General features: G+C 33.9%; 1 protein-coding gene across 1 annotated transcript; it reads left to right on the top strand.

Moving 5' to 3' along the window:
* The first annotated feature begins 1,794 nt into the window (after positions 1-1,794).
* Positions 1,795-14,743, top strand: LOC145242305 (uncharacterized). The gene is made up of 2 exons (XM_080105312.1): positions 1,795-1,935; positions 11,647-14,743. The coding sequence occupies exon 2, from the start codon at positions 12,319-12,321 to the stop codon at positions 13,561-13,563; it is 1,245 nt and encodes a 414-aa protein (XP_079961438.1). The 5' UTR covers positions 1,795-1,935; positions 11,647-12,318; the 3' UTR covers positions 13,564-14,743.
* Positions 14,744-24,397: the final 9,654 nt, after the last annotated feature.

Genomic DNA, 24,397 nt, shown 5'->3' with positions numbered 1-24,397 from the left:
GATGTGAACAAATGATTTAAGTATGTGTTTAGGGAGGTCATTGATGTAGATCAGGAAGAGAGGTGGGCCCAGGATTGACTCCTGCACATATGGAGGTCATTGATGTAGATCAGGAAAAGAGTTGGGCCGAGGATTGACCTCTGCACATATTCCGATGCGCCAGAGTAACCGTCTACTTACATACACAGAGCCAGAAACCCCAGATGTCAGGCCACTAGACCTTCCTCTTGAACCCCCTCGGGTTGAAACGATCATGTCCCATCATCAACAGTTGAGGCTACACCTACTCCGCCGAGACGCTCCAGCCGTGTGAAACATGCCCCAGAGTGGCAAAAGGACTTTGTTATGTGAAAAAACACATAAATGACATCCATGCACTCTTAGTGCACATCAGTTGATTCCTAAGTGCAGTGGAATCAACCAGGACTTCCTATTATCTACCCATTTACACTATACCCAACATTTCCATATGTTTCTTTGTTTTCAAGTTTTATATAAGTCTTTTTCAATCAGTAAGTCTAGCATATCACACCAACATACATATGGCTTCCTTACTAAAAGACTTGGAGGGGAGATATAGGATCATCAGACAATTATGGTACATGTATACATATTTGTATATTAGTCACATGTGTACTTATCGCAGTTTCTGTTTCTGTTATTTTCAGATATTGATCATTGTTTAATCAACGAATGAAGATTGACAAATAGAGCAGACTCTTATTTAATATTTAGCCGTTTTTCTGGAGTATTTTGTACGCTCTTATAATAAAAAAAAATCAAGGTTTTTTTCTTTTATCTTTTTTTATGGACCCCCCTTTTTTTTCTTAATTTTTCTGCACTTATTTTACCTTCTCCACGAGTATTTATATATATATATATATATATATATATATATATTTATATATATATATATATATATATATATATATATATATTTATATATATATATATATATATATATATATATATATATATATATATATATATATATATATTTATATATATATATATATATATTTATATATATATATATATATATATATATATATATATATATATATATATATATATATATGCGCGTGATCAAAGAAAGAGCCCACACACACAAAAAAACGTAAATATGTTTGAAAAAAAAAAACTTAAATATGTTTGCAAAGACAAACAAAAAACAACGTAAATATGTTTTAAAAAAAAATAAAACTCAAATATGTTTGCAAAAACAAAACAAAAACGTAAATATGTTTGAAAAAAAAAAAAAACTTAAATATTTTTGCAAAAACAGACAATGTTTGCACCCCCCCAAAAAAAAAACATGTTTAAAATTAAAATATAACAAAAACAGTTATTTTTATTTCAAGGGTGCCATTATATACATTTTGTGCTTCCATAACTGGGTGGACAGACAGTAACGCCACCTATAGTTAAACGGAGGAAACAGGCTCTCTCTTTCTTCCAGATTACCAATTATATAATATATTTTATATTAATTACATATTTTTTTATTTTAAAACTTTAAGAAATTTTATTTTAAAACTAATAATTCGTAATATTAGTGATTTTGATGGTGTAAAATACTGCGATGTGACCCTTCTAGTGTTGTCGAACTTTGCCGGGACTTAACTGCAAGACTGTCACTCTTTATATAGTTGGATTTTTATTCAGGTACTGCGTCAACCGTGACCTTTACATAAAGGTCACGGTATAACTCAACCTTTTGGGGAGACAAGTAAATGGTTACTTAATTTATATAATCGATTATCTCCCTTGTCTTTATACAAAATTATCTCCCTTGTTTATTCTTCCCTTATCACAAAAACGCAGTAGAATTTATCTCTTGACGCCTAAACTTAAAATCCTAACTTCACTTAACATCTGATTAGTTTAATTTTATTATTGCAAAGAAAACAAATAGGACGGAAGAAATACGTAAAGGTAAGTCCAATCATTACCGAAGTTGTGTTTAGTGTTTTTTTTTTAATGACTAAATTTTAAGTTTAAGTTTTAATAAGCATTTCGTTGTAAATACAATCTCAGAATAGCAACGATAGCTTAACGTCAGAAAACATAAGGCGATAAATAAAAATGTAATGGCTTTAAAATAGTTGTATGCATTTTGTTTTCATATTATTGAATGAAGAACGATTTGGAGTTAAAATCAATATATTATTACGCAGTAAAGAGAAAAAAAGGTACTAATACGTTTTTCGTCGAAAACTGAAAATGGCTGTATAAAACAAAGTAAAATCTTGTATTAAATTATAAAAATAATTTATTTACAAAATTTCTTTATTTCACAATTTGTATTATCTCAATAAAAACGTTGGTACTCATGCACTTATTGATCCGTGCGGCTGAAATAATAACGTTATTAATTAAAAAAAGCCTCCTTAATATGGGGAGGGGAGGGTGTTTTGTACCTATTCTGTACTTTAACCTTACAATTGAATAAAAAAAAAAACATATAATAAAACTTTAATTAAACTTGTAAATACGATTTAAAAAATAGCGCGGATCAGCCAAAACATTAAACAAATTATGTTCTTGTGCAGAATACGGAGCGTGCTGAAATAATGATGTTATAATTTAGGAACTTATTTTTAACATTTGCAGAAGGGAGTTTTTGTCAACTATTCTATACTTTCACCTAAAACTTTAATAAACAAAAGATACTGTAAAAATTGAATTTCACTCGAAACTTCGATATTTATGTAGCGAAGGTACCTTATTTTCGTTGGCAACGACCGGCAGAACCCATAAGCAGCCGGAAGATGCTGAACCAAAATATCGTGAAAACGGTGACAAAATTGAAACGTTCAGTCCCTATCCCTCCTATACAAAAAACAAATGTAATTTTTAATAGATAATTTTTTAAATCTCTCAAGAAGAAAGGAATAAAAACCATTGAACCTATGGTAATTTTCAAGAATAACTAATAATTTAAATGTTTTTAGCGATAATACAAAAAAAAACAAAAAAAAAACAAATATGATAGCACTAAATATCAAAGACTGTTTTTGTTTTTTTTTATGAATTTGGTCTTTTTCACAAATTTTCATTTTTTTATTTTACTTTCTTTCCACCTTGACACTCACTTTTAAAATGACGATTTTATGAAGTTTCGGGTATGCTGAAAATGAATATCACATTTAAATTTTGTGCAGATAAGTAGTTTACTGGATATTAAGACCTTTATTATCCAATGTAATTTCATGGGTGGCCATGTTTTTCCCAGCTGAAAAGTATGGTACTTATGCACTTATGTTACCGTAACATACTGAAATAATAACATTATTATTTAAAAAGCCATTCTTAACATGAGGAGGGGGTGTTTGTAACTATTCTATACTTTCACCGAACGATTTAATAAACAAATATATAATAAAACTTTAATTTAGCTTGAAAATACTATTAAAAAAAAAAATAGCATGTTAAGCACCAAAAGTAATAAGGCGTATGCATTGTTTAATAACCCCTCCTCCCCATGTTAAGAATGGCAAACGCCATTGACATTTATTAATGCAGTGGAAAATAATGTCTTAATATACAGAAAATTACTTGTCTGCACAAAATTTAAATGTGATATTCGTTTTCAGAATACCTAAAAACCTTTAAAAGTCGTAATTTTCAGGGTGATTGTTAAACTGGAAAGTAAAAATTTATCCAAATTTTATTGCGAATATTAAAAATGAGGTAAAAAAAAAAAATGATCAGAAATTGTTTGTGAGATGAAAGTTTATATTTTTGGTTTAGTGTAATTTTCCCGATATTTATGCAAAGAAAGTACCGTGCTGAAATAATGATATTATTATTTAGAAATCCATTCTTAACATGAGGAGGGGGAGAATGTTTTGTAACTCTTCTATACTTTCACCTAACAAGGTACTTATGTCAAGAAGGTACTATGTTTTTGTCAGCAATGTCTGATTTTGTCAACAAACTGATTTAATTTGTTGTATCTGTTTACTTGAATTTCATTAGCTAAATGGTTTGGATTATCCTGGCGGTTTACAATATCTGCTGAAAATGCCAATGAAACTTCGGCTTCAGAAGGCTACCTTCTCTGCATAAGTAAATCCTATCGGAAAATAGCACAATTCATATTCTGCATAAATACCAAACAATTAAATTATGTATGAAAATATGGTGAAAGTGCACTGGGGGACCACCCGAAGACTTACTTTTAAGAAGTTGATTACGGGGAGGTTGAAAATAAAAAATATCTTTTAGAATAAACATCCGCCAACCTCCCGCTATTAAGAATGGCTTTCAGACCCCCTCCCCAACCTCCGCATGTTAAGAACAGCTTTCAGAATAAACACCCTGTGGAGGTTGGACAACCAGTGCACATTGACCAAAATTATTTCTTTCACAAGACTCTTTTATAAATAATTTCTATAAAAACAAATAACTTTTATTTTAATAATTCTTGTGTAATTTTGTAACTTATTTAAATTGTTTTCATCACTTAATTTGCATATTTCAACACATTAAGATCAACTGATTAAACTGAATCATAAGTTTTCCAAAAAAATGTAATTAGATATATTTTTGTTTGTCTTGTCATTTTGTTAATATGAAACGCAAGAGGAGGATCAGCCAATCATTAAAAAAATTAAGAATAAAAGATTGACACATTATTTGTGCAGTAGAAGAAAGGGGTGGAGAAGCAAAAACAAATAGATAACAAATAACTGTTACTAAACACAATAAAATTTACTTTTCTACTTGATTGTATAATTTTCACATGTGTTTATTGATTGTAAGATTTATTATTTATGCGTTTTTGTTCTTCTTAAAAATTCCTTTATATTAAAACAAAAGTTCAAAAAGCAATCAGCATATAGCTGTGGCGAAACAAAAATATGTTACAAATCTATATATAGAAAAGGCAAAATGTGTGTGACCATTTCGTGTATGTCTCGCAAAGGCTTCTTTCGCACATGCTCCCGGGGCAGGGGGGGGGTTATGATCGCTTAGAACTGTTTATATACCCGCTAGATGATAATATCTAGGATTTGGGAATGCGGGTCGCCTCGACATTTATTTACGTCGACTTTTATGAGATTCGAGCTATTTCTCTGTCGCCTGTTTGTCCTGCTTTTTAGTATAAATAAAGTGAAACTAAATTCAAACCGTTCGTTCTCGGCATCACGCCAGGAAACATCCAGAAGCAATCAGCTTTGATCAATGTGGGGACAAATCCCTCTCATATCAGACAATTGCTAATCAATCCGGACAATGGGGAGCTGCTTTCCCCCTCCCCAACAGATGTTGGGGAAAAAAAAACAGTCAAAGTTGGGTAAACAAACCCAAGTTAACTGCATGACTTTTATTTGACCTCAATAATGAGGTCAAATAGAAGCAGCAGAGTTAACTTTTATTGCTGCCACCTGTCAATAGTTAAATAAATAAATAAATTCATACATGTCTCCGTGGCCCAGTGGTTAACGTCGTACATCTTTTTTTCACACTTTAATTTCCAACTTTGCCTCAAAGGTTCGGGTTCGATCCTCATACTCACCTACCCCTGCCCCGGAGTTTTGATTTACCCAAAACCACACACACCTCAAAACACCCGGGCATTGCCGGGTACCCCCTCCCCACTAGTATCATATACATTGATAAAATACATAGTTTAATTTTTAAAGAAAAAAATCAAATTTTATGAGTAGCCAAAGAATGGGTGTCTTGTCCAACACTTTGAAAACAATCTAAAAAATAACAAAGAGGAGACAACTCAACATAATTCAAACTTGCGAGATTTATGTTGTAGAATTCCGATTAATTGCTTAAAAATGAATTTCTTTATAAAAACGTAGAACTACTTGATCACTTTATGTAATTTTTGGAATACGATATTTTCGTTTAGTCATGCGTCATCACACATATTTTTTGGTCCCCCCCCCCAACAAAAAGAGTGTAAACCTGTAAATTCACCCTCGTTTTTTTTTTTAATATAGGGAATTCTGGACAAGAGCCTGCATTTATTATCATCAGTTTTAATCTCTCTGTCAGCTCATCTGTAAGAATTTCTCTGACACTACAGGTAGTAGGTAGATCAGATTTGAGTCAAGCTTGCGAAATATTGCTGAATTGCGACCTTCTAACTTTGTCAGGAGTCAAATAACACAAGACTATTAATTACTATGAATATAAACCTGTGTGCATGAACTCCTGTATAGATAACAAGAAGGTTCTTTAGAAGCATAACCGTCATCAGAACTTTCTCAAAGACACTCGTAGTAGGAAGTAATGCTCTTAAATAACCAGTAACTTCCTTCCAGTATTGAGTATAAAAGTAAAGCCAGGAACGTCACTAGGTTTTGCAAAGTCACAAGTGAAACCGACCCTCCACTGATCTCCAGCTGCCTCATGTAAGTTGTTTAACTGATTTTTCTTGCACATCTTCAAACATGGCATCCGATATTTTAGAAACTGCTTGCAGGCTTAAAAGATACTTTAAAGAGGGTAGTGGACTTGTAAGCCTACGTCAGAGAGTGGTTGCCAATTGGATTGGGGAAAGCATTTGATTTTGTTTTTGCTATTCTTTTAAGCTTGCAATTAACAAGCGGCTGCCAAAAGAATTACCACATTCTAGGATGATGCATTTAATGGAAGATTAAAAATTATAGCAAAATAATAAATTTTATAATCAGTAAACGTGTAAAAAATATATAAAGATAAAATATTTTTTTGCATTTAGTAATGTTTATTTTCTGTCAATTAGTTTTATTTTTTCAGCCTTTTGACCTTGTTAACTATACTGCATAATTTCCTTATTTCTGTATAATTTTGAAGGGTTATAATAAAACAGAATAACAAAAAGAAATATACAGTGGAGATGAATTTTATTGACTGACTCTTGCAGAAGTGCAGTATTTTTGTGTTTTTATATTTTAAAACCAGTTCTGTAAATCAGGCAATGTTTAATGACCCAAGGGAGGTAATTTAGCTTATTTCACATCCTTCTTTCATGCCCCAAATTCATAATGACAGTGTATAGGGCAATCAAACTTTTCTACCACTCTGTATATGTTAGTTTGGGACATTGTAAGTTAGAAGGCAGGTATCCTGGTACACAATTGGATAGTCATACACCATTCACTATGACTTTGCAATGCCTACAGCTACATACCTAGAAAACGGAGCAATAAAACCTGACATAGTGATATAGAATAATAAAGAGAGAAAAGCAGTCTTAAAAGTTAATGTCCCCAATGATGCTGAGAGGGAAAAGATTGCAAAATACCGAGGATGTATGGCATGAAAAAAACCCCTGGAATTTAAGGAAGATCTCTATCATTTCAGTAATTAATGACGCAACTGAACTAATGCAAAAGAATTTCAAAAACTAGCAAATATACCAGGTGAACAAAGTGCAAGAGACATTCAAACAATTGCACTTAAAGGGATGGTCATAATCTTAAGAAGATTTCTCAGTTGAAATATCTGAGTTAGTGAATGTTTGGTATCCAGTAGGTTGCCCCCTCCCCAGCTTTAACAAACTGATAAAAGTTAAAAGCCATATTCTTGGGAAACGCTGGTTAATTTGTTAAAATTGTTTTATTATATTTTAAAGAGTTCAGTAAAAGAAAGAATGTTTAACTATCCAAGAGAGATAATTTAGATTATTCCACATTTTTATACCTAGATTGACTGAATGCATCTTATTTGAGATGTGTTCAAGCATTTCTTTGAGGCGTTCTGTTCATCAGTCTGCCATCCATCATTATTATACTGAATGCGATTTCACCAACGCTTCTTCTTCTCAGGCTTTTTCTCTATTTTATTAACACAAAGCACATGCTAAAATATACTTTAGATAAAAGAATGTGTTATGTTTTGTTCTAATTGGCCTTAATTTAAAATTAACTTAAATCACCCACCTCTCTATATTAGCTATCTGTGTATTTCATTTGCTCCCTTCACTCTATGGTTATTGAACCACTCTCAAGTGGTCATCTCAATAGTTCTGTTTGAACCACTCTTAAGTATCAGGTCATATTATAAGTTCTGTTTGAATTTATGAATAAAAAAAAGTGACCAAAAATTCAATCATCAATATACTTTCCCTGATTACCTATGACTTCCTTCCATCTATTAACAAGCTTATTAATTTCCTCACTGTAAAATCCTTTTAGCTTTCATTTGAAGAACTTACAAATGTCAGTTTCAACATCTTTCTGTGTTCTCTGTTCCTTCCAAATGATTTTGTAAGCTACAAAACAAATGGTAGTCTGAAGAAGCAAGGTCAGGAGAATAGAGTGGACGAGTTTTTCCAACCAAGTTCTTCAATGTTTTGTGAGGTGATTCTTGTTGTGTGTGGTCGGGCATTGTCCTGATGAAACCTCACCCCCTTTTTATTTACTAAAGCAGGTTTCCCCCCTCAAAGGTTGGTTCAAACGCTCTAACTGCTGACAGTAGATTTGAGTATTAATTGTTGCATTAGGTGGTAACAATTCAAAGTGGGTTATTCCTTGGCAATCCCATCATATTGAAAGAAGAACCATATTGCCATGAAGTTCTCTTTTTGGCTGTGGCTGGGGTCTTTCACCTTTTACCAAGCTATTGTCTACAATGCTTAACATTTCAATAAAAGATCCATTTTTCATCACCAGTCATGAGTCTATCCAAAAAAGGTGAAACAAGTTGGCGAGAATGGAGAGAAGAGCAGATGTCATCTCGGGATTTGAGATTCTTTACAGACAATTCATGAGACACCTATTTTCCAAGTTTAGAAACTTTTCCAAGTTGTTGAAGATGACGATGAACAGTTGTATGGTTTGAACTCAATTATATTGCCAATTTTTCAACTGATAAAACAGGATTTTCTTCAAGAGCTGCTTCAAGAAACTTATCATCAAACTCAACTGGACATCTGGTTTGATTTTCATCTTCAAGAAATCTCCACTTCTGAATTTTGCAAACCATCTGCAAGTTCTTTCATTCACACATTCCTTTCCATAAACTAGTGAATATTTCTAGCCGCTTTGGCTGCTGAGTTTCCTTTCTTAAACTCATAAAGCATTATATGCTTCGAATGATTCTTGGGCGTTTCCATGTTAGTAGGGTTGTAATCAAGCAAATTTAAATTTTATCATTCTGTAAAAAATGAAATGTAATCAGTTAAAAATGCATCTAGATATAAAAATGTAAAAAATTACACAATATGCACAATGTTTTTTAAGTTTCATTCAATTTAAAAACAAAGATAAAAATTCGGACAGAACTTATGGGATTACCTGATATTTCTTAATGTGAGTAGAAGCATTTAGAGAAAAAATCGCTCGTTTTTTTTTTAGAGTGGCAATCTAACTTACACATGTATATCTGTATATGCAGCAAGCATATATCGAAATTAGATGGAAAAATCGTAAGTCTATTTAATTCTGAAAGTATTTTTCAATTTTTTCTTTTGCATTGTGAAAAATTACTAACAGAATATATTTATTTAGGGTGAGTAATATCTTTTCACATCAAGCATTTATACCTAGATTGACTGAATACATCTTATTTGATATGTGTTCAAGCATTTCTTTGAGGCGCTCTGTTCATCAGTCTGCCATCCATCATTATACTGAATGCGATTTCACCAACGTTTCTTCCAAGGCTTTTTCTCTATTTTATTAACACAAAGCACATGCTAAAATATACTTTAGATTAAAGATTGTGTTATGTTTTGTTCTAATTGGCCTTAATTTAAAATTAACTTAAACACCCACCTCTCTATATTAGCTATCTGTGTATTTCTTTTGCTCTCTTCACTCTATGGTTATTGAACCACTCTCAAGTGGTCATCTCAATAGTTCTGTTTGAACCACTCTCAAGTGGTCATCTCATAAGTTCTGTTTGAATTTATGAATAAAAAAAAGTGACCAAAAATTCAATCATCAATATACTTTCCCTGATTACCTATGACTTCCTTCCATCTATTAACAAGCTTATTAATTTCCTCACTGTAAAATCCTTTTAGCTTTCATTTGAAGAACTCACAAATGTCAGTTTCAACATCTTTCTGTGTTATTCTGTATTCATAAGAAAATGTGCATAAATGTTAGATAGAAACATTCATTGAAAGAACGATAGAAAAACTATTGAAAGTGAATTAATTAATGTCTTTTTTTTTAAAACTATGTCGCTACTTTCAGAATTTACAAGAGGCTGAAGTAGTCCTTTAAAAAGACAGTTAAAATTAATGTGCCATAGAAGCTGATTGGTCCTTGTATGACAAAATCACTTCACAGGGACTGCTCTCTATTATGAAATAAATCGTTGATGTTGCTATATATATATGATGATGATTGCAACGTCTTGTCAGACGAGTGCCACTCCCTCAGACATTATAAATCCATGAGCCCAAATGCCTGAGGGAGTATCTATACAAAGATGATGTTACAGAGTCTTAGCTTTGTACGACAGCTAAGTCTCTCTCTCGGTTCAAAATGTTGAGATCCAGCAACAAGCAAGAGCAAGATAGCCAGAAACAAATTAAACTGCCGACCAGCTTAATGCGGGTACTGATCTCCCGCTTTATGGTTTTTTTAAATCAGAGATTTGATTCTCTTAGAAAGGTTGCCTTCACCACGGCTTACGGGAGCCCTCTCCACCCCAATATACATATACACACACAAAAAAATATACACGGTGCTAGTTGGCTGTTGACCCAGAAAAAGGGTTCATTCGCCCTTTGGAAGGTCTTGCTTTTAATCCTTCAGGGAGACTAGCCGCCCTCCTCACCAAACAAGTCTGGTGGGGAACCAGTTTAGTCGCCGGTGACCCGACCATGAGGCAGGTAGTACTGGGTTACATAGTACCAGTAGCATTTGACAATACCTGATACACACATATATATATATATACACACACACACACTAGCCGCCCTCCTCACCAAACAAGTCTGGTGGGGAACCAGTTTAGTCGCCAGTGACCCGACCATGAGGCAGGTAGTACTGGGTTACATGGTACCAGTAGCATTTGACATGACTTGACATACACATATATATATACACACACACACACTAGCCGCCCTCCTCACCAAACAAGTCTGGTGGGGAACCAGTTTAGTTGCCGGTGACCCGACCATGAGGCAGGTAGTACTGGGTTACATGGTACCAGTAGCATTTGACATGACCTGACATATATATATATATATATATATATATATATATATATATATATATATATATACACACACACACTAGCTGCCCTGAGCGGGTGTTACCTGAAAGTATTTCTCAATTTTTTCTTTTGCATTACTTGTGATAACTAACAGAATATATTTATTTATGGTAAGTCATATCTTTTTACATCAAACATTTATGCACGATATAAAAAAATGTGCATAATCTCTAAATAAAAACATCCATTGAAAGAACAATAGAAAAAAATTATTGAAACCGAATTAATGTCTTTTCCAAATAAATATGCATGTTACTTAGCCTTTCTAACATGCAGATCAATGACTGAGTATAAAGGAAAAAGGAAATTTTCTTTTTAATCTCAATCTATGCAATAAAAAACATGCATGAAAAATATTGAACACGGCCTATGATAGAAATATTTCTGTAATGAATGTTTGTCTGCTTTAATTTATGTTTTAATTAATGTATGACTTGTTAAAAAAGGATATTTTATCATTCACAGGGAACAGCAACAATGGAGAAAAATCAAATATTTGAAATAGAAATTGTATTCTGAAATGTGCAGATAAACTCTTTCAAATCGTTGGTTACAAACAGCTGGCAACCATTGTTTAAGAAAAATCTTTGTTTGACACATGAACGTCAATTCATTGAAAATACATCACATTTAAATACAGATATGCACATACACTGGAGATAAAATATATTCCTGTGCACGCGTCATTTACAATATCTACAACAATAATGATACATATGCAATCCAACAGTAAGGAGAGATTTTGAATGCTAAGCAGTAGACTTGAGTATCTTTAGACTTTCTCATCTCTGAGATGTTACCACATTAAAAATGGAGCAAAAAGAGAGGCTTTATTCTTGTGAACTATGACTCGTCTTTTACAATGATGTGTACAATGTCAATTAGAATGATGATGCATATGCAATACAAAAGCATGGAGGCATTTTGAATGCTTACTAGAGAGTAACCATGATTATCTTTGGTGAGAACTTACAGAAATAAAAGTGGACCAAAAAGAGAGGCCTTATTCAATTATTAAATATTTGAAACAGAAGTTGTATTCTGAAATGTGCTGATAAACTCTTCCAAATTGTTAATTACTAACGGTAGTGAATCATTATTTAAGAAAACCTTGGCGAGAACTTAAGCTTATAAAAAATGGAGCAAAAACTGAGGCCTTATTCTTGTGAGCTATGCGACTCTGCATTCACACTGATATCGTCTTTAAAGTTGCATATGCGATCGCACACTGGCGAGAGGCCATATCCTTGCGAAGTGTGCGGTGCCTCATTTACAACTTCGTTCAAGTTAAAGTTGCACATACGAACCCACACAGGTGAGAAGCCATATTTCTGCAAAACTTGTGGCTCGGCATCGACGAGCAAATCAGACTTGAACAAACACATGCGAACACACACAGGGGAGAAACCGTATTCGTGTGACGTGTGTCACTCGTCATTCACCAGAAAGTTTGGCCTAAAAGTGCACATGCGCATCCACACCGGCGAGCGTCCACATTCTTGCGGTGTATGTGGCTCGTCGTTTACAATGTCGTCGACTTTGCGAATACATATGAGAACGCACAGTGGAGAGAAGCCTTACTCGTGCGAACTGTGCAGCTCGTCGTTTAAAACACGATCAGACGTAAACATACACATGCGATCACACACTGGGTATAAACCTTATTCCTGTGAAGTGTGTAATTCGTCATTCACGACGCGGTCCTACCTGATGATCCACAGGCGCATACATACAGGGGAGAAACCACACAGTTGCGTTGAGTGTGGTGCATTGTTTGCAAGAAAATTTCATCTAAAGATGCACATGAGAACTCACACTGGTGAGCGTCCTTATTCTTGTGAAACTTGTGGCGCCTCCTTTGCAACATCGTCTAATTTAAAGATGCACGTGCAAACACACAGTGGAGAGAAACCATATTCTTGTAAGATCTGTGACATATCCTTCAAAAACAAATCCGACATAAACAAACACATGCAGACTCACACCGAGGCGGAAAATCATTTTTGTAAAGTATGCAGCACGTCTTTCGCATCACCGGCACTTTTGAAGAAACACATGGAGACATACACAGGGGAGAAACCTCACACTTGCGTTGTCTGTGGATCGGCGTTTACAAGAAATTCGCACCTGCAGATACACATGCGACTTCACACTGGAGAGAGACCTCATTCCTGCGAGGTTTGTGGCTCATCATTTCGGAATTCGTCAAATCTAAAAATCCATATTCGATCACACACTGGTGAGAAGCCTTATTCTTGTGAAGTCTGTGGATCTGCATTCACACAAAACTCTCAGTTAAAGTTACACATCCGAACCCACCATAAGACACAACCTCTAGTAAAAGAAGCTGTTACAAAGTTCGAGTACCAGCTCCAAAACTAATGACAGCAATCTTTTAAAGAGCACCTGTAAGAAAATAGAACAACCTTATTCAGTTAAATCAAAAAATTCACTATGCAAAGTTAAGATGCCGGAAGTTGATATCATTTAGCTACAATATACAATCGAACAGAAGTCATTAAAGCTGAAATGAAATATGCAATCATATGGAAAAAATTATTTCCATAAAAATTTAAAAAAATTATTTTCGTTTTAACTCTTGTGCTATCATGAAACAATAAAAAAAACAATAATAAATTTCAGTTGAAGTTAGCTACTTTGTTTTATGAGACATTATTTATGACAAAATTATTTGATAAAATTTATGAAAAACATTTTATCTAAGAATTAAAGGAATATATATTACAGAAAACTTTCTTTCCAGAAATGTAAAGAAATAATTTTTTTTAATTATTTCCATATGAATGTTTTGAATATAAAGAATATTCATAGAAAGTTTAAATTAAATATTCACAAAAGCTTAAATTACTCTTCTGAAATAAAATATTACCATATGAATAGATTTTAAATATAAATGTTTTTTATAGAAATGTAAAAAAAAAAAAATTTTTATCGTTTCATCATAAAACAAGAAGTGGTTCCATATGGTTTCGTATTTCATTTCATGCTTCATGACATACGTTCTATATTTAGCTTCTGGCGTCTTAACTTTGTGTACTAAATTGTTGGATTTAACCTGTTATTCTACTGAAATCTATGGTTCATCATTAATCTAAGGTCAATATGCATTTCCTGTTTTTGCGATAATCATTTTTTGTTCTTAGCTCCTTACATCAAAAGGATTCACACCTTCTCTTGAATGATTTCTTTAAAAAAAATATCAATTGTTTTTCTGGTATTTAATAAACACATGCAAACCCACAGTACACAATCTCTAGTAAACAAAGCCATAGCAAAGTTCAGGTAGCAACTCTGAAAGTGACTACAGCAATCTTCAAAAGAAAAGCAAGAGAAATAGAATAACTCATCATTATTCTAAGGTGAATATGCATCTACTGTCTCTGCAAGTAATTAGAGCAGTCTTTAAAAGAGCTTCCTTTAAGAAAAAATAGAATAACTGAAATTAATGGTGTATCATTAATCTAAACTCGATATGTGTCTCTTGTTTTTGCAATAATCATCATTCATTCATGTTAGCTCCTTACATCAAGTGGCTTTACACCTTGTCTGGATCTATTATCATTAAAAAATAATCTGTTTTTTGTAATTTTGTAAACATTGGAAAGAGATTGCACTTTCTGCCAGTATGTAGATACAACCTTTTATTAAACACATTCTTCATATGTCCATATGTTTATTGCACATTACAAATTATAATAGTGTTATGGTTAAAATGTTCAACAACTTCCTGTTGTGACAATTAAATAGCAATTCTAAAAGAGATGTTCAATTTTTTAAAAGTTTTAGTCCTAGAAAATTTCATTTATATATTCTATAATTATCTAATATATTCATATTGGTGCATTGTCTCTGTTCTTAAGGAAGGTCTAATGTAGTAAAATCACAACCGCATAAAATGTGGACATTCAAACACATACTTTTTGTCTGCCACCTTCAGCCACAGTAATCATGTACAAGGAAGTCATTCCACAGTCGTCTCCAGAGTGAATTCTTGCTGAAATATAAAATAGATGCAACAAAATGCCACTTATTTTAAGGGCAGAATATTAACCTGAATACATGTCTTTGAAACATGTTGCTTCATACATGCCACCCCCATTTAAGCAGCATGCACAAAACATCTCTTGTTTTAGTATTCTCAGTGAATTAGAGCGGTCCCACTGGAAGTCACATGATTTGCATAAATTCCATCTGATGACACTCTCTGACCTCTATGCTTCAATATTTAATACCAGTATGACTACCACTATTTAAAACTATGTCTACAGAATGCGCATAAAACTATTAGGTTGGTGCAAAATAATGTTGTATATATATATATATATATATATATATATATATATATATATATATTTGAACGTTAAACAAACGACATTACTTTTTGCACAAACCTAATATTAATACCTTTCCTGTATTTAGTATGTAGTGGTTCATGCTGTATTGTTCCAAGAAAATAATTCTATTCTGAAAGAATTAAAGATTTTATAGAATAGACAAATCAATTTTGTTGTAGAGCCTTGAAATTTGATGTATACAAAAAAAATAGAAAATTGCATTTATTATACATACATAATGCAGATGCTTTCAATGAGAGATATTTAAATTACATTCAACTGAGAAAATTTTCTGTGGAAATATTAAGCAGTTTATGAAGATATAAATACAACTTTAAAAAAAGATGTCTTCTCTTGGATTGATCATACCAGACATAAATTAGCATATTTTTTCCAGAATTCATTTTGGCTTGAGGTATTTCCGGAATTTTGTAATAATGTTTACAGTAAAACACATGGGATGTAGTAAGTGATGAAAAACAAACACATGAACATAGTAAAAATAAGTAAATTTAATGATGAAACTAAAACGTGATGTGCCATGGATGTTTTCTCCATCTTTCATCGGTTTAGTTCTGGCTGTGTCATCGTCTTGTTCACACTGGCCACTGTCGATGGGGAGCACACATGTTCAAAAGTAGAAAAATCAAATAAAACACAAGAAAAACAAACACTGATGCTTCACGTATATGTTGATTGAACTATGGGTGTGTATGTCTACATGATAAAGTTCACATCTACATCCTGTTGAGGCTTGCTTTATCTGTTGCCATCAGTTCATTTCCCCATCTCCAAAAGCTTTCCCGACCCAAGCCATGATCTGTTTCCAGCCTGAACTGCCATAAGCGTCCAACTTAACTCTGAATGGGCCATTGTTAAGTCCAACTTTGTCACAGTCAATCATTTCTATTGTCACTGACTCATTGCCACTCCACAATCCTCATAAAAACTAAATATGTCTATTCAGTGTTTGGTACTGCTATTTGTCTAATCCTAACTGACAATCTCATGTACAGTTTCTTTTGTCTATCTTCCTACTTATTGTCTACTGATAAACCCTATTCTCTATTTCTTTTTTAAGCTACCCTTTTCTTTTGTTCTACTTACTAGCATTTGACAGGGGTTGATTATAATATCACACATTTACATTTGTCAACAGTTCAAAGTCCAGTATTTATTTATCTGTTTACATATCTCGGCCACAATAAATAAGCAATGCATGCGTGGCAAAGTTCATCTTACAGGACCTATTTTTTTTCTTCATATTTTTTTGCTCATAACGTGCTAAAAAACTTTCTTCACAGTTCAAACACAATCTACATTTTTGTCTCATTTTCTTCCAGCCCCAACTACTGTCTACTCGCCCTAATATCAAGACCCTTTTGTCTCTTCCCTTCTTTTGCACACCTTTGCCTTCTCTCCTCCTCCTACTGTTCTGTAAATCTATGGCAAGTTAAAAGAAAAAAACAAACAACGAAGCCATTGCATGGTCTCTTCTTTCTCACTCTTTCCTGCCTGCATTATGACATTGTTAAAAAGAAAAACAGAAACAAGCAGTGAGCATAATTTATGTTGCTCCTTTGGTCCCTCGTTATATTCAAAGTTCTTTTTGCTTTTTTATCATTTTGCTGTTTCAAACCCAATTGCTCAATATCTGTTTTTATTCATTAGTATTTACATGCATATCACATGACTGGTTTTAGATTGCAGAGTGATAATATATTTTTGTCTTGTGAAAATCAAATTAATAATCACCAAGTAGTAACCTCCTCTCGATGATTACTTTCGCTACTGGAATGAAAGGATTAAATAAGTGAGAAATATTTCCTGTCATGTAAGTACAACATTATCTACTACAGTGCAACATATAAATTACCACAGTGTAAACAAATTCAACAATTTCTAAATGTTATTTTTTAGAAATATAATATTTCTTATAAATCCTACATTGCCAAATATAGATTTCTATCTGCATTTAAGTTTTTTTTTTTTTTTTTTTAAGTAATTCTAGTCTGAAAGGAATTTCAGGCAAATAAATTTTTTACAGTAGAACACCGGGATACGGTGGCCCTAGGATATGTTTTTTTTAAGATTACAACATGGAATATAATGCTTTTCTAGGCCCTGGTTACAGTATTTGTCCCACCTTATGGAGTTATAATATTTGATTACATACATGCATATTATATACTGTACTGTATTTTGTTACTAATTTTTAATGCCGTATCCCAGGGTTCTACTGTATTTATTTTTATGGTTCATGAATTTTATATATACATAAAATCTAATGGAAATAGTGTTTATGTAGGGCATAGATGTTTTTTATAAAAGATATTTAAATCACTTTTGAACTAAATGAGAAACCACACAAAAAAAACGCATCTTCAAAAATTGAGTATCCTTGAAAATATTTTTCCAGAAGTCCAATAAGCCTTGAGAAATTAATTATTAATTTGAGAGAAGTTGAACCCAAAAGTGTAATGATTATCTCTAAAAATGTTTCTTCTGCAGGAAAGCTATTTTGTGTAACTCATCTATTTTTACTGTTGTTCATTTCTCTCAGTTGCTGATGTAGCTTTGAATGATGATAAATCAGACAACACAAGTGTATTTGCACAAGTGCACATTAGTGTGTTACCAAAAGACTGTATTTTTCCTCTACACATAATGTCTAGAAGAGTCCATATGATTATTAAATAGGGTAAATTACCATTACACTATAATATCCTCTTTTTAGCCTTGCTCTGTATGAAGTCAGTATTTTATACTAAATTTGAATAAATATTAGACATCTAAATTATTAGTGCGTAATTTGAACAATTTGAAATCGTTATAGCATTTGCTAACTATGCCAGTAATAGTGTAGTCTTCGTCTTCTTTCCTTGTGAGACTCGTGCATTTCCATTTTTTGTGAAAAAAGATATTTTAGACCTAACAAGTTATTGAATAATTGTACCATTTCGACAAATGTAAGGTTGCTGTTTTTTGGACGAATTTGGTATATTCAACTGCAACCAACTTAATAGCAAACGAATCTTTTAAAAAAACAATCTAATCCATAATCAATATTATAAAATATGCATATTGTTTTAAGTATAAAGTAAATATGATTTAATTTTGGGGGTCCAAAAATTATCACTAGCATTGCAAATAGCGTTTTATAAAAGTTATTTTCATCTTCAACATTTTGACTCTATTCAATAATTCATTTAATTTTTTCATTTGCTTTGATTGTTTTTCTTCACATTTCTCTTGTTTTCTGGAAAATTCTCATATTAACAACACTTTTTTTCCATTTTTCTTTCGAAATTCTATTTTTTGCCCTTAGAATTTCTCTTTTAGTCAAAGTTGTTATTCTTGCTTGTGTGTAATGTCAAACATGGCATATTTAAATTCTGATTTTTTTTCACTGCAAGATAAACTTTTTTCACTTTTTAGTGAGAGAAAACAGTAAGCATGTCCAAACTTATTTACTCAATAAACAAGAAAAATACGCTAAAAATTGACAGATTTCATTTTTTTTTTACCAAACAACTGAAATTTCAAAACATCATCTTTAGCATTTTAGGAATGACTTGAAATGTTTGTCAAACTCTCCAAGAACGGAAATTATTATTCTACTCATACTTTCTGACATTTCAGATTTTCCTTTCAAAGATTTGGTTCAACTTGTGTGTTAAAAATCAAATATGGTTTTTAACTGTGATTAACTGCCTTAAGAATTTCGTACAAACCTGTTCTCTCAGCATCCACTAGTGAGTGGTGCAGACAAAGAATGAAGGAAAAAAATGGCTGCCGCTTCTCTTTATATGCTGGTGAGCTTATCACCTCATATGCAAATAAGATGCTTCCAGTTTAAATATAAAATGTCTGATTTTTTATTTTTAGAGACTGTGTGGATTTTGGAGTTGGATATTGAAGCAGTAAATTTTAACAGCAGTGTGTCGCATTTAATCTGGAAATTATTAATTGGAATTGTGGTATAGTTAATAGTTAATCATTTAACTTCATTAACTTCTTGCTGTTACTGTTGTACCATTCATAATTTTTAGATCGCACCACTGATGATTTTTTCGAAAATCCAATATTGTTTGTTATAATAATAACTATATTGGATCTGATATATGTTTAAACTCTTGTTGCCAGTGCTGCATATGACATGAGTTCAGTTTATGTTGTGTCCCAATCCATTAGAGTTCTTTGTCATCAATGTTGTGATCAATAAGGGTCAAGACAAAATGATGGTATATTTACAAGGGTGTGTAGTTTAGAGAAGCACAGAATAGTATGGTACAGAAAGCTTGGTCTTCATTGTAGGTTTCTCTAAACAATGTCTTGATGAATTCATATAGTCATGAAATAGGCTAGATCATCATTATAGTATAACAAGTAGATGGAGTTCCTTTGATAGTTCCTGTCAGCATGTTAAACACAAGGTTTGTTCCAAAAGTAAAACCTTTTTTACTCAAAAAGTTATAAAGACAAATGGTACCATTAAAATGAGCGATCTTTTATGTTCCAGAATTTAGTTTTTTACATAGAATCATTCACAATGCCCATTTGCTAGGACTTTAATAAGATCTCTCTGCTACTGACATACGTTCATGACAGGGGTTGCTTTCTTAGTCTCACACATTCAATATCGGCAACAAAGAAATAAAACTTTCAAGTCGTGAATGCATAGGGTCAGTCATCGTGACGATACAATTTGCAATAATCTCTGATCCATTCAGGTGGAATAAAACACAGGATGCATAACTTTGGAGTGCCCCTCATATATGTGTGTATATATCACATTTACTACAATCCGATGTAACATGACTAGTTCAAGTTAAAAAAATTTCCACATGTAAATATTATATAGAAACAGGGCTGATCATAAGTGTCACTGAAGACGATGATAATATTCAACATAGAGAGAGCTTATAATGGGAATAATGATTTTCCAATAAACGATAATGCTGCAGTACATATGAAATATTCTCAGCTACGACACCTAAAATATCAAGATGACATCAGTAGAAATCATCATAATCATACTGACATTTGTTGGACAGCTTATAGAAAAATTAAACTATTTCCTTTCAGGTCATTATTTACATTACATAACCTAAAATACATGTTCTTTGAAAGTCATTTCTTTAATTAATGCCAGATTTTATAGGGCGGATTCCATTCCTAACATCACTCAGTGATGTGATAATAACTAGTGTTTTGATAAAACACAGCCAACACAAAAGGGCAAAGAGCACTTCACTTATGTGAGAACAACATGCAAGATTCCTCCCTCTGGATATTCAATTTATTTAGATCTATCCTCTATTGTTATGACAGAAAGTGCTTCACACCAAGATCAGCATTCTTCACATATAACAGCATTGTAGTTCAGCTTGGCTTTGATGATACTAAGTGGCATTCTATCAATGCCTTCATCTTGAGGTTTGATGAACATTCCCTGGATTTTTCCAATCCTTCTTAGAAAATCAATCTCTATTCTACCCTCTGTGTCTATATCCTTAATGACTTCACTAACGTACAAAGCTGCTGACTTTTTTGCCTTAATACTGACACGGCATAAAATCTCCAGATCTCACACTGGCTATACTGCCCATAATCAGTTCTCGATCTTCATCTTTGTTACTTTCACTACTATAGTCATTGGACTTGTCATCAACAAGAGTCAATGTTCATATCATTGTTGTCATCCTTCTTGATGAGGACAGTTTTGGCTAGGCGGCTTGGTTGTCACTTCCCTTTTTTGTTTTGGTTTTTCATCATTTTTGATTGAAACTTTTCAGCCAGTTTCTCAAGCTATTCTGGTGAAGTAGCAATTACGCATTTGCTTCTCTTACGACCTCTCCTGTTTTTTGTTCTTTGGGAAATCCTTTGAACCGAGATGGGGAAACAAAAGAGGGTGACGTTGCTTCTTTGCCAGGGTCACAGCTTTTTCCAGTTGGTGTAGTTCGGATAGATGTTGCTGCTGCTACAAAGTTGTACAGACTCCAGATGTCGAAAATTCTGGAGAATAAGGTGCTTGAACTGTTGTGGGTAGGGGGTTGGTTGGGGGAAGTTGAGACATCATGTTGGGAGGAGGAGGAGAGAGTGTTTGCAGGAACAATACGATTGGTGACATCAGATGGGGCAAAAAATAGGAAAGATGTGCCTCTCCAGGGTTCAGATGCCATTTTGCCTGGAAACTGACGGTGATGTTTGCTGAGGTTACCCCTAGAGTCCAAGCATAGTTAATCAGCTCAGTCATGTTGTAGATGGTGATGATCATCCCAGTTTTGCTTATTATCCATGAAGTGGCCCTGTCATTGAAGGAAGATTTCACTGGCCCATAGATAGTGTGATCCAGAGGCTGCATTTTGTTTCTGGTATGAGGGACGAGAGTGATGATGTGCACAAAGTTTTCTTTTGCATATGACTCTCATGACTATCCGACACCAAGACGACAGGGTTTTTCTCAGAAGACTTCACGTTTTACAAAATGCCCAATTACTGATAAAAACTTCTCTGATGTCATCCACCCATTGTCTGTAATAAAGCCCAAGGTTCATTCAGGGGTAGTGTTCATCACATACTGCTGAAACTTCTTTCTGGAGAATATGAACACTGGCGGCAAGGCACACCTGTTTGTGACACTATCCTGAAGACAGTCATGAAATCCATCTAATCCAGATTGAAAATTTGTGGTCTTTCGACATTCAAACTCTTGTATTTCTTCTCTAACAAGTGAAAAAACTGATGTTGTGTTTGTTTAAGGCTGTTACATGGGAAAGAAAAGTGACGTCAGGTTTCCAAATTGAAAGTTGAGTGTGTCGTCTGAGAAATCCAATAAGCCATTTTTTCCAGCCTATTTGCATGCCTCTCATAAAGCAGGATTTTTTTTACCATTAACTACATCCATTTCATGTAACAGTTCTTCTACAGTATTTGAACCGAGTCAAATTTGTTGTTCTGTCTTTTCTGATTTAGTTTCAATAGTTTAATTTCAACACGCTGTCTTCCTACTTGCCAGTGGTTTCTTTTCCTTTCCTCTTTTATACCCGTTCAACAAATTCCCTCGCCTCTAATTTGCATATCTCACACGTAAATTTGCATGATTGTTATACATATAAATGCGACGTCGGGATTTTAACTTTTTTTTCTTAGAGGAAAAAACACGAAACTCATGCTATTCAGGTAAGTAACAGTTTTCCCCACATCCCCCGCCCCTGATCTCATGATCACAAACAGGGCAGGGTGGTAGTATCTGTCTCTCTCGGATACTTCTTCGAAGAGGAATAACGTAGACCTGACTTTTGTGTGTACGCTCGTCTATGGGTGGGCTTTCAGTAGACATCTCATCAGTTGGGAGGTTGCTAGCATTAGAATCATTCTCAAGCGGATCTGAATTAAAATAGATTAGCTGCTCACTGTCCTCAGAATCACTTTCGTCACTTGATAAGTGTGTCTGGGTTACTGGTCGAAGGTCTTTACCCCATCAACTTTCACAGACTGCAGGCTGATCACTTCAGTAACCTGACAGTGTTATATTTTGTTGTGTACCTGCTACATGGATTTTAAACCCAAACGATGTCTCCTTTTTTATACTTCCCTTCAGTCACTTCTGGTTTGGGCAGTGGGTTAACTTTGATTCATATATGGTATCTATGTAGCACGTCCCCTGGTGTAGTGGAAGATGAAACATCATCCTTTGGGGTAACGTTGTGCCAGTAGACCACCTCCAGTATTGAACAGTTCTTTCTGGCTGCGATGGTCTTAATGGTTCTATGGCTTCGCTCTACAATACCATTTCCACTTGGTGAGTACGCACATCGAAATCGCTGATGTATGTCCCAATCTTTTGCAAATGACTGGAACTCCTTACTGGTGAAAGCAGTAGCATTGTCGGTTAGTATTTCCGTCAATGGGCCTCGATCGAGGAAAATACTCTCCAACTGTCAGATTACAGTGGTCGTATCTGTCTGATGCAGCGGTCGCCAGATTGTAAATCTAGAGGGGCCACAGCCGATAATAGTGAAAAAAATTCTTACCATTATGGTGGGTTACATCCATTACCAGTCTGTCCCAGTTGTTCTTTTTTTTCTAATTTTCCTTTTTTCCAGCGCACAGGTGCTGGATCTATTGATTGACAGGTATTGCATGCTTTCACAACAGATTTCTTTGGACATTTGCGGGTCCACCATCCTGGCAAAATATAGAGTTTGGTTTACTCCTGGATGCCCACTTTGATGATGGCTATCAGCCACCTGGTTCCCATCCAATTGTCTTACTGCTGCGCCACTCCCAAGCATCGGCTCTCTTCCTTCCTTGAGTAGATCCATCCACCTGCATGGCACGTTTGATTGCATGGTCCTGAAATATGATCGCATCTATTATACAGACTTCATAATAAGTGGCGCTACATTCAGCCCGAATCACAACCATGTGAGATAAAAGTGCTGGCCCCTGAAAATAACTGTTTGAAATGGCCATAATGCTTTGTTAATGTGAATTTGAATATATGCATTCTGCAGATCCATAAGTGACACATTAACTTCTTGTTGCCGCCACTCTCTTAGTTTCTGTGTGCACACTTCTGCATTGGCAGTGAAGGCATCCACCAATTCGTTCAATTTCCATTAATCAAGAACTGGACGTACCTTGTGCTTCTGCTCCTGTACGACTGCCATTACGGGAATTAGGCCTTTTGGTGGGCCAAGTTCTTCTGAATATGGCACCAGACATCCATTCTGCTGCCACCGTTGAATTTATTTCTCATGTGCATCTCTGGCATGACAAGGCATCTTGTATTCTTGCACACTGTTATTCAATTTACTGGGAGAGCAACCATTTGCCCATTTCCATGATGCAGT

This window comes from Euprymna scolopes, chromosome 21 (assembly GCF_053919585.1).
Source record: "Euprymna scolopes isolate OS-2025 chromosome 21, ASM5391958v1, whole genome shotgun sequence".
Lineage (NCBI taxonomy): Eukaryota > Metazoa > Mollusca > Cephalopoda > Sepiida > Sepiolidae > Euprymna > Euprymna scolopes.
The sequence above is the reverse complement of the archived record's forward strand: the minus strand, read 5'-3'. Positions and strand labels throughout refer to the sequence as shown.

Coding starts and splice junctions, on each gene's coding strand:
- LOC145242305 (XM_080105312.1), top strand. CDS start 12,319: ATGGAGCAAAAACTGAGGCCTTATTCTTGTGAGCTATGCGACTCTGCA.